General features: G+C 35.1%; 1 protein-coding gene across 9 annotated transcripts in view; it reads right to left on the bottom strand.

The window, feature by feature from the left end:
• ANO5 (anoctamin 5) overlaps nt 1-12,337 on the bottom strand; it is a 99,317-nt gene that overhangs the window by 19,296 nt on the left and 67,684 nt on the right. For all 9 annotated transcript variants that reach the window (XM_068555006.1, XM_068555010.1, XM_068555007.1 and 6 more), the window contains 3 exons: nt 4,877-5,028; nt 2,659-2,733; nt 838-1,060 (listed from right to left, as the gene is read on the bottom strand). In XM_068555006.1, the coding sequence (XP_068411107.1) occupies nt 838-1,060; nt 2,659-2,733; nt 4,877-5,028 (450 nt within the window). The remainder of the gene's footprint in view (nt 1-837; nt 1,061-2,658; nt 2,734-4,876; nt 5,029-12,337) is intronic.

The following is a 12,337-nucleotide window of genomic DNA, read 5'->3' as shown; positions in this document are numbered from 1 at the left end:
TATATTTTGGCTGTTGCTAGCAGAAAAAATAAGTAAAACTGAGAGAGAACAACTCCAAATTTGAAAATAGTATTTAATGACAGTTGTTTCCCAGTGCTTACTCTAGTGATGAGTAAATACTGTGCTGCCTTTCTGGTTACCACTGGGCACACTGTCAGTGTACAGATTTAGAGGAGGGGGGCATGAGCTCCTGGAGAGAGCAGTCCCAGAAGAAGCTGAGGCCTGGACTTGAGGCTCTGATCTCATCCCCAACTTGCTGGGGGCAAGGCCAGGAGCAACTGTGCTCTGTGCTAGTCTTCCTGACTGAACCTAACACTCCGCCTGTGACCCCTTCACCTTACCTCATGGCTTTAGGAGAGATTTTTAAAAGAACATAATAATCCAGGTTCTAACACATGGCAACTGAGAAGAGAAGCACTAACTTTTAGATTTATTCAGGAGGACCTGATTGTTCCGTTTTCCTCACAATGGTTTTCAAAATCCAATACCTTCTAAACACCATACACATGAAATAAAAATTATCTGTGTCTTCAGAAACGTGTGAGGATTTTATTTAGGCTTCAACTAACCCCATCAAGGAAGGATTAAGGTAAGAATACTCAAAAAGATCTACAGAGTCCTAATTCTTTTTAGTTATTTTTCCTGCTTCCACTATAATTGGCCTGAATGTAGCTGTTAGGGGATTCTGAAGTACCAGGCTATGGGTCTACCTGAAGAGCAAAACTGCCTTAAAATGTGCCTTTAAAAAATGAACTCCCTTGGGGATTATCCAGAATGGAGGTATAGCATTGGTAGGAACCCGTTTTCAGAGTCATACTAATGACTTGGCCAGCTTACCCATTTTTGTAATCCAGGCAGATATCCTTTCATAAAAGAAATTCAAGATCAAGATGACAATAAAGTTCAAGCACGATCCAGTGAGAGATGTGGTTATCTGGGGAGTGAGGAAACTTCTGACATGCTTTAAGGATGCTTCACTTTCCATGAAGCTAGCAAATGTAGCAAAGACTGACAGGCGGTATACAATCACAGCTACCATACACGCGATGACCAGAGACATCTGGGGAAGGGAAACAAACACTGGTCACTCTGGTCTCTGAATCCCTGTGATGCATATATATCTGAAACATACTCTTCTCTTCAACTCACATATTAAGTTTAGCAGATCTGACATGGAAAGCAAGCCAAGTCAGTCCCTCTCACCATAGATGGCAGGAAATGAAAACTAGGAACGTAAAAGGGTTAGAGATAAAGTGTATGGTAGCAGCTGAGGAAATCGAAAATAGAAAAGTATTCATTGACCATCCTCTAGGTCTATCCTTTAGAACAAGTTGGAAAACTACCAGCAAGCCAGAGTCTGCTTGTGGCCTTACCTGTTCTTGCGTGGCCCTTAAGGTGAGAATATTTTTTCTGTTTGTTTGCATTTTTAAAGGTTGTAAAGAAAAATAAAGACAATTATGTGTCAGAGATGATTTGTGGCCCACAAAGCCTATAATATATCCTTTACAGCAAATGTTTGGCAACCTCTGCTCTAGGTTGTAGTTAAATGTGTAGTGTGAAGATCACTTACTTTCTCAAGAAAAATACGTTTAAAGATTAGATTTCATTTCCCCTCAGAATACTGCCATTAGTAGTCTGATATTCTTGGTAGTTTAGATATTTGTATAAATTTTATACCTTCGCATATTACAAAATCACAAAGATCTTTATATCTATGATTGGAGAATTTTACTGTGAAAGTTAAGGAGCTGAATCAAATTGAATGAGTACTAGAAATAAATGACAGTGATCTTTCTGGAACCACACACCAGAATATTTTTCAAGGAGAGTACCAAATTGATTATCACCCCCTTTTATTCTATCATCTCTCCTAAAATGATTGTTATATCATCTAGGAAAACACACAATTAAAATAGAAAAACCAATACCTTTATCAAAATAGGTTAAAGATAAAAAATTATAGGACAATATGGAATGGTGAGGTTAAAATACAGTCTACAACTGCTAATTATTTATGCTTCAACAGGCTAGCTTCTCAGAGGGTAACCTTGCCTGTTTTCCTAAAACTAAAGGTCAACTGTAAGAGGACATAAATTTTGAAAGGGGAGGGCAGGAAATAGATTATGATGATGGAGAAATCTATCAGGTAAAAGGCATGGAAAAAATCTGACTCCTTAACAATGGAATATGCTAATTAAATTCTTCATGTAGAAGATGTAACATTTTCTTCCATTTATCTTGGCAAGAGAATGAACCTTAACGGTATAAAGTTTTTCATTTTGTATAAGTATTTTAAATGGATAAAAGATAAATTAATAATGTTTTTAAAAAACTAAACAAATAGTCTGAAATCGAATTATTTATTATACCGTTCTGGTTTCAAGTTATCACCAAATTAACAAAGAGCTGGGGGAGGGGGAGGGACGGGCTTTAAGATAAAGCACCTCTCTCTCCCCCCAACTCTTTATCCAAGGTTTAATCATGGCACATCCATGTAAATTACAGTTTATTTTATATAAGAGCTCCATTCAAGATAAAAAAGAATACTGTGGAGTGGGAGGGAAGAGAGGGACTCGAGCCATTGCAGACAAAACTACTGAGGTAATCCCAGTATGATCTTACATCAATAGATGATAATGGTTTTTAAACAATGCTCACCCATAAAGTCACCGTGGCTCCCGATAAAAAGTACCATGGAATACGACTACACAGAGGCAAGTAAGGTTCCATCTCCTGTAATTTTGAAGAAATCACAGCAAAATTCAAAATCTACCCTCAAAGTTGGGGATCCAAGCAGTAGTCAAAATCACAAAGCCACGTTAAAGTAGAAACCTCCCCAATGGGTTCACCACAGCTCATGGAATGCTACATTCTAGTAGTGGTTCCTTACGTTTAGGTAGAAACCTTTAGGGCTCTCAGATGAAATATTTTACAAATGATATGAGATATAAAGGATACACATTATTTCCTGAGTATTGAATTAGAGTTGTATTTAGGGAGAAGGAGACAGGAAAAACAAAGTCAAAACCTGGGGCTGCTGCTTAAGTGGACATGCCTTAATGATGTTAAAATTTTCTAATTGAATTAAATTGAATTGAGTTGAATGCACTGCTCTGTAATTGCTCTGTATGATATTAAGTAGGGTGCTTTCTTTATATTTATAGGATTAATTGTCTTCTTCCACACAGTTCAGGGGCCCAGACTTTTCTACAATTATGTGTTTTTAAGTCATTAATGGAAGATATTAATTATAACAGCTGATATTTTTAGCTATATCGAGAGGCAGTTAGATCTTATGGCCAAAATACTGTCATACAGTAAAAAATAGTTGTCAGCAGAAATCTAAATCATGTAATTCTATTTAACATATAAGATTTTACATCTGTACAGTCTCAAGGATTTTTCAGAAAGGACTGAATGCAAACAGAACGTAGCAGTCAGGGTAGGCTGCCCAAGAGCTCTATTGAACCCCAGGATGTGTGTGGATATGTCTGATTATGTACATGTGTATGCATGTGTGTATCCAATGTGTCTGTGTGTTCGTGTGTGTGTGCATATTTGTGTGTGCACGTGTGTGTGTCCATTCCTGCATGTATGTGTTCCCAACAGACTCAAATGTAAGAATTCTGGTTGTGCTTAACCACTGAAGAAGCACTGCAATGACGTAAAAAGAAAACAAAAAAAACCTCTCATTTCCAAAGCCATTAAAGCTAAGTGAAGTAGACGATTCACAGTGAATCAATACATATTGTTTTTCAACTGGTTTCAAATGTAAACATTCAGTACCTCTTGTTTTTGGTCAACAGTGTTTGGCAAAGCCAATAGGCCTGCTTTTATTTTCTTTTTTATCCCATTAAGTATGAACAAATACATATCATGTCATTATTATGACAATATCTCTTTTAATATATTTTTATTAATTTCAAATAGCCACACAAATTGTTAATGTATTTTCTGAGGTGACTTTTCTCTTCATTCATTTACTGAATTTTTTGTAATGTTTCAAGGAAATTTAATAAACGTTTAGTGAACGCCTGCACTGTGAGAAGAATGTTGAGTATTATACACAAGAATAGTGTCCTGAACAGAGTAGGGAATCCTACTGAAGAGATTTTTAGAGACATATTCTATTCTCTTTTTAAGAGCATCAGGTAACATGGCGATTATAGATTATGGAAAGGTGGGGACTCTACGAATATGCAGCCAAGAGTCTGCAAAGTCTCTTCCATTTTCAAGTGAAACAAAAATGAGGTACCAAGAAGTCAAATAACTCAGTCAACAACATACAGCCAGTTTGCCAGTTATCCCAAAATCTAGACTTTCCTTTCCAGACACCAGTGCAATGATCTTCCCATTATAATTAATTAGAATGGACTAGGTGAATAAACTTTGGTCGAATAAAGCAATCACTCATAAGCCCACTACCTTAATACAGTACTATTTTAATTTTCACACATTAACTTAGTATCATTTCCATGTCTATATATTTATATACAAAGCCCACAGCATGCACACTATTTTCCATTTCATTTTATTTCACTTAGTATTAAAACTATGTATTTCATGATATGATGACTTGGATTGGCTTCAAAATAATCTAGTGGCAGGGAGGGGTAGGTGTATAAATGAAAAAAGATTGCCCATGAAATAATAATAATTGAAGCTGGGTGATGATTCCATCCTGGGGCTCACTATACTTTTCTACCTACTTTTGCATGCGTTCAAAATGTATATTAGAAGCGAGTAAACAAGTTTATGTGATTGATATGTTGTAGAATATTTTAAAGGCAAATTAAAATACACATCATTATTTGAGAGGCCACCCACAGCAGTGTGTCCACTGAAATATGCTGCCTATTTCAGTTTCCTAATATACCTTAGTCACTGCGTTAATTTTCCTGTGTGTGCACATCGCTTCAAATTCAGGTCTCAGCTGGAGCTGCTGCTGTTCCTCCTCAAAGTCCACCAGGTCCCACTCATACTCCAGTCTGGCTTGTCGCTGCTTCCAAAACTCCAAAAACAATGTGACTATGGGCAAAGAAATGTATAAAAACAAATATAATAAAGAGATGGAGGAATAAGTGAATAAGGAGATAATAACCAGATTTTTCTTTACTTTAAAAAATCATTTTGGTTGTATGACGGTTCTTCTGTCACTGTTTGATGATAAAATTATAAAATTATTAATTCTGGCATAATACTATGTAATAGTATTGAAATAACTCATATATAGAAATACAAATTAGTTTCTTAGACAGCAGTCCATGCAAGAAAAATTTTTTTCAGGCACACTATTCTCTCTCTCTCTTCATTCAGATAATTTGAAATAATATTTAAACTTGACTTTTTACTAACACCTAGATTTTGTTTGCATGTCTTTTACTGAAATCATTCAAGCAATTGTACCACATTCTCAGGCTTAGAGAAATTTAAGGAAAACATAGGAGCCATTTCATAGCACAGTATGTCTCTCTCTCCCTCTCTGTCTCTCTTTGTCTCTCTCCCTGTCTCTCTCTCTATATATATATGTATAATATATAATATTATATAGTATAATATGCAATATATATAATTTTTAAACAAACTTTCACTTAAAGAATAACATATTTACAGAAAAGTATATAAAACATTACTAACACCCCCAGAAAAACCTTCCCTTATAACCCTTCTAAGGCATAGATGTAACTAGTTTACATATATATATATATATAAAACACACAAACACACACACCAGTTTCTTTACCCATTCATCTGTCAATGGACATTTAGATTGTTTCCACATCTTGGTTAATGTGGAGAGAGTTGCAATGAACATAGGAGTGCTAACATCTTTTTGAGATCCTGATTTCAATTATTTTGGGTAACTATCCAGAAGTGGGATTGCTGGATTATATGACAGTTCTATTTTAATTTTTTGAGGCACTTCTACACCGTTTTCCAGTTGTACCATTTAGCATTCCCACCAGTAGTATGCAAGAGTTCATTGTAATTCTCCACATCCTCATTATTTTGGTAATAGCCATCCTGACAGGTGTGAGATAACATCTCATTGTGGTCTGATTTGCATTTCTCTGGTAACTAATGACATTAAGTATTTTTTCATATATCTGTTGGCCATTTGCATAACTTCTTTGGGGAAATGTCTATTCAAGTCCTTTGTCCATTTTTAATCAGGTTAGGTTTTTGTTTTTTTTTTTAAACTATTGAGCTACAGGTGTTCCTTATATATATTTTCCACCTTTCAATGGGTTGCCTTTGCACTCTGTTCATTGTTGTCTCTGCTGTGCAGAGCATTTTAGTTTGATGTAGTCTAGCTTATTTTGTTTGTTTTTGTTGCCTGGGCTTTGGTGTCATCTGCATGAAATCATTGCCAAGACCAATGTCATAAAGATTTTCCTTATACTCTCTTCTAGGATTTTTACAGTTTCAGGTCTTATGTTTAAGTCTTTAATCCATTTTGAATTGATTTTTGTGATGGTGTAAGATGTGAATGAAAAATGTTGCCTGCCATATCAGTAAACAAAGGATGTTGCAGCCATCAAGCCACTACAGCCCAGATGGTGAGCCCTGAGGGAACTCAAGATGGGAAAGAACAGGATACTGGCGCTAGATAGCTAAGGTGCATATCAAAGGAATGATTTCAGTTAGCCCAGATTCTTGCATCTTCCCATACAAAGAAAAGTGCTAATTCATTAACTTGAGGTATCTGGTTTTCTTTAATTAACAGTAATCTTTTGATGTTCTGACTACCTGGTCTTTGTTGCAAAACTCCTATGTATCCTGGCTCCTCCCTTACCTCTTCAGAGCAGTTCCTCAGAGCTATCTGAGAAGCTGCCACCTGGGCTTGAAGTCCTCAGAAAGTCTGCCAAATAAAACAATTCTCAACTTTCACGTTGTGGACTTTTTTTCAGTTGACAAAGATAAGGATCCAATTTCATTCTTTTGCATGTCGCTATCCAGATTTCCCCAGCACCATTTGTTGAAGAGACTATCCTTTCCCCATTTTGTTTTCTTGGAAATCCTGTTGAAGATTAGTTTACCATATACATGTGGATTTATTTCTAGGCTCCATTATGTTTCATTGGTCTCCATGTCTATCTTTATGCCAGTACCATACTGTTTTGATTGCTGTAGCAAACAAACAGTTCCTAACTGGCTTTCTCCCCAGGGCTAAAAGCAGAGGCAGCAGACACAAATGCTCATCTTCCAATCTTTCTTTGAAAGAGATTTACTTGCAGATTTTAAAAGCTGCTGCCTGAGGGTCCAGCTTCCAAACAGCCTGTATCTAGGTGCTGACGGAGATCTTCCCATTTGGGACACTGATGGGTTTTGGCACATCCCCCAAATACTGGGAGCCACTAAGAACAAAGAAGGCAGCTTGGACAATCACAGGCCACACTTTCAAGGCTGGGAGAGGTAGCTGTTTTACCTAATGCACAGAAATCAACACAGAGAGTCAAGGTAAATGAAGAAACAAAGGAAAATATGTTCCAAATAAAAGAACAAGATAAACTGCAGAAAAAGACCTTAATGAAATGAAAACAAGCAATTCACCTGATAAAGAGTTCGAAATAATGGTCATAAAGATGCTTACTGAGGTCTGGAGAACAATGCATGAATAAAGTGAGAATATGAACAAAGAGACAGAAAATATAAGAAAGTAATAAACAGAGATCATAGAGCTGAAGAATACAATAATTTTATTGTAAAATTCAATAGAAGGGTTCAGCAGCATACTACATCAAATGAAGAAAGGATCAGTAAACCCCAAGAAAGGGAAGTGGAATTCATTCAGTCAGAGGAGAAAAAATGAATGAAATGAAAATGAAAAATGAGTGAAAAAAAGTGAAGTCAGCTTAAGGGAGTTATGGGACAATATCAAGCAGACCAACATTTGCATTATAGGGGGTCCCAGAAGGAGAAGAGAGAGAGAGAGAGAGAGAGACAGCATATTCAAATAATGGGTAAAAACTTCTCTAACATGGGGAAAAAAACAAATATCATATCTAGGAAACCTACTGAGTTCCAAAAAAGATGAAAACAAAGAGAACCACACTGAGACACATTATATTTAAAAGGTCAAGAGTTAAAGACTAAGAGAGAATCTTATAAGCAAGAAGAGAAAAACAACTTATGTATAAGGGAACCCTCATAAGACTATCAGCAGATTTTTCAGCAGAAACTGCAAGCCAGAAGGGAGTAGCATATAGTCAAAGTACTGAAAAAAATTTGAGGACCAAGAATACTCTACCTGGAAAGTCTTCCAGACAAGTAAAAGTGGAAAGAGTTTATCAGAACTAGAATGGCTTTTCAAGAATTGTTAAAGGGACCTCTTTAAACTGAAATGAAAACATATAAAAGTACAAATCTCACTAGTATAGGTAAATGTATAGTTAAATTTAAAATACTCATGTCATAATGGTGGTAGGTAACTCACTTGTAAATCTATTATGAATGTTAAAAGACAAAAGTAGTAAAAATAACTGTAACTACAATAAAATTGTATAACTATAATAATTGGTTAAAGGATACACAAGCTAAGAAGATATAAACTGTGACATCAAAAACATAAAACATGGGAAGGAAAGTAAAAATATAGAGCATTAGTATGCATTTGGAATTAATTTGCTTTGCTTGCAATAGAATGTTATAACTATAAGATGTTTTATAAAAGCCTCACTGTAATCACAGAGCAAAAACCTATAAAAGACATGCAAAAGATAAAGATAAAGGAATCTAAGCATATCATTACAGAAAATTATCATACCCCAAAAGAAGAAGGCAAGAGAGGAAGAAAGGAACAAATGAATTACAAAACAATTAACAAAATGGCAATAGTAAGTCCATATCCGTCAATAATTACTTTAATGTAATTAACTAAATTCTCCAATCAAAAGTCACAGAGCAGTTGAATGGAAAAAAAACAAGACTCAGCTATGTGCTGCCTACAAGAAACTCACTTCAGCTGTAAGGACACATATATACTAAAAGTGAAAGGATGGAAAAAGATATTCCATACAAACTGAAACCAAAAGAAAGCAAGATTAACTATACTTATATAAGACAAAATAGACTTTAAGACAAAGATCACAATAAGGGGAAAAGAAGATCTTTGTATAATGATAGAGATCCATCAAACAAGAAGGTATAACACTTATAAATACTTATGCAGCCAATAGAGGAGCACCTAAAATATATACAGCAAATGTTAACAGACCTGAAGACAGAAATTGTCAGCAATATAATAATAGTAGGGAAATTCAACACCCCATTTTCAACAATGGATAGATCATCCTGACAGAAAATCAATAAGGAATCATTGGACTTAAACTACACGTTAGACCAGAGGGACTTAACAGGCATTGACAGCACTTTCCATCTAACAGCAGCAGAATACACATTCTTCTAAGTGCACATGGAGTGTTTTCCAGGAAAGGTCATATATTAGCACCACAAAACAAGTCAATAAATTTCAAAAGTTTGAAATCATGTCAAGCATCTTTTCTGACCACAGTGGTATGAAACTAGAATTACAGGAAAAGTTAAAACTGGAAAATTCACAAATATGTGGAGAATAAAGGACATGCTACTGAACAAACTTAGAAAAATCAACAGAGAAATCAAACAATATCTTGAGACAAATGAAACTTGAAATACACTATACCAAAACTTACGGGATGCAACAGAAGCAGTTCTAGGAAGGAAGTTCATAGTGATAAATGCCCACATTAAGAACCAAGAAAAAGTTAAAATAAACAACCTAACTTTAGACATTAAGGAACCAGAAAAAGAAGAGCAAAGTAAGCCAAAGGTAGTAGAAGGAAGGAAATAACAAAGATCAGAGGATAAATAAATAAAAGAGACAAAAAGACAAGAGAAAAGATCAATGAAATTGTTTTATTTTGAAAAGATAAACAATAGAAAACCTTTAGCCATAATTACCAAGAAAAAAAAGATAAGTCTCAAATAAATAAAATTAGAAACTAAATAAGAGACATGACAACTGATACCACAGAAATACAAAGGATCATGGGACTACTATGAACAATTATGTGCCAACACAGTGGATAACCTACAAGAAATGGATAAAGTCCTAGAAACATACAACCTACCGAAACTGAATCATGAAGAAATAGAAAATCTTAACAGACCAATTACCAGTAAGGATATTGAATCAGTAATCAAAAACGTCCCCACCAACAAAAGTCCAGATCAGATAGCTTTACTGGTGAATTCTATCATACATGTAAAGAAGAATTAATCCTTCTCAAACTCTTCAAAAGACTAGAAGAGGAAAGAAAACTTCCAAACTCATTTTATGAGGCCATCATTATCCTGACACCAAAGTCAGACAAAGACACTACAAGTAAAGAAATTATACTTGATGAACATAGATGCAACGAACCCAAACAAAAGAGTAGCAAATCAAATTCAGCAATATATTAAAAGAATTATACACGATGATCAAGTGGGATTTACTCCAGGGATACAAGGATAGTTCAACATCCACAAATCAATCAACATGGTGTACCACATTAACAAAATAAATGATAAAAAAAAATCATCTCAACAGATGCAGAAAAAGCATTTAACAGAATTGAACATCCATCATGATAAAAACTCTCAAAAATATAGGTATAAATGGAATGTACCTCAATATAATAAGGGCTATACATGACAAGCCCACAGCTACCATCATAGTCAATGGTGAAAAGCTGAAAGCTTTTTCTCTATGATCAGGGACAAGACAAGAATGCCTATTCTTGCCTCTTCTATTCAATAGAGTACTGGATGTCCTAGCCAGAGCAATTAGTCAAAAATAAATAAATAAATAAAAGACATATAAATTAGAAAGAAAGAAGGAAAGAAGTAAAACTGTCTCTGTTTGCAAATAACATTAAATTATAAAAAACATCCTGAAGACTCCACCAAAAAACTGTTAGAACTAATAAATAAATCTAGTCAAGTTCCAGGATAAAAATAAATATATAAAAACCCATTGTGTTTCTATATACTACCCACGTACTAACAGAAAGAGAAATTAAGAAAATAATCCCATTTACAATAACATCAAAAAGAACAAAATACCCAGGAATAAATTTAACCAAGGAAATAAAAGATATGTACACCGTATACTACTAGACACTGATGAAAGAAATTGAAGAAGACACAAATAAATGGAAAGATAGCCCATGCTCATGGATTGGAGGAATTAATATAAAAATGTCCATACTACCCAAGCAATCTCCAGATTTAATGCAATCCCTATCAAAATTCCAATGCTATTTTTCACAGTAATAGAGAAAACAATCCTAAAATTTGTATGGGGCCACAAAAGACTCCAAATAGCCAAAGCAATCTTGAGAAAGAAGAACAAAGCAGTAGGCATCATATTCCTGATCTCAAACTATATTACAAAGTTATAGTAATCAAAATAGCATGGTACTTTTTGGCATGGCATAAAGAGAAACACACAGACCTATGGAACACAATCAAGAGCTCAGAAAATAATCCCACGTATTATGGTCAATTAATATTTGACAAAGGAGCCAAGAATACTCAATGGGGAAAGAATAGTTTCTTCTATAAATGGTTTTGGGAAAATTGGATATTCGTTTGCAAAAGAACAAAACTGAAAAAAAAGGGAACCCTCGTGCACTGTTGGTGGGAATGTAAATTGATGTAGCTGTTATGGAAAACAATATGAAGGTTCCTTGAGAAATTAAAAATATAAATATAATAGGATGAAGTAATTCCACTTTTAGGTATATATCCAAAGGAAACAAAATCATTGTCTTGAAGTGATATCTTTACCCCCATGTTCACTGCAGCTGCTGGGTGTTCCATGCATAATTGCTCCTCTATTTGTTACGACATATAAGGTTAGTGTTGGTGTACAATCTCTGTCAATGGAAAGAATTGAAAACTACTACATTTGTTGTAATTTATGTACCTATCATCCATTTCTGATTCCAAAAAATGACAGAGGCAGGATTTGGTAGCCACATGATGAAGAGATGTCCATATACTAACTTAACCAGAGGAGGTTGCTGGAGAATTGTGGGTAAGACTTCTCTGTCCCCCGTTCTCCCTTTGAATCTGGCCTTTTCTCTTCAGACCATAGCAGTCAAGCAAAAGTAACAAAAACCCATAAGAACCTCTGCTTCATGTACACACCCCCACGAATGTTGGTGTCCTATTGCCGGAATCAAGCTACCTTGCTCCCCTGGCCAGTTTTTTTCTTTTTTTAATTAACTAATTAATTAATTATTGGTTGCATTGGGTCTTTGTTGTTGCGCGCGGGCTTTCTCTAGTTGTGGTGAGCGGGGGCTTCTCT

Source organism: Eschrichtius robustus, chromosome 11 (genome assembly GCF_028021215.1).
Source record: "Eschrichtius robustus isolate mEscRob2 chromosome 11, mEscRob2.pri, whole genome shotgun sequence".
NCBI lineage: Eukaryota > Metazoa > Chordata > Mammalia > Artiodactyla > Eschrichtiidae > Eschrichtius > Eschrichtius robustus.
This window is presented reverse-complemented; position numbering and strand designations above follow the sequence as displayed.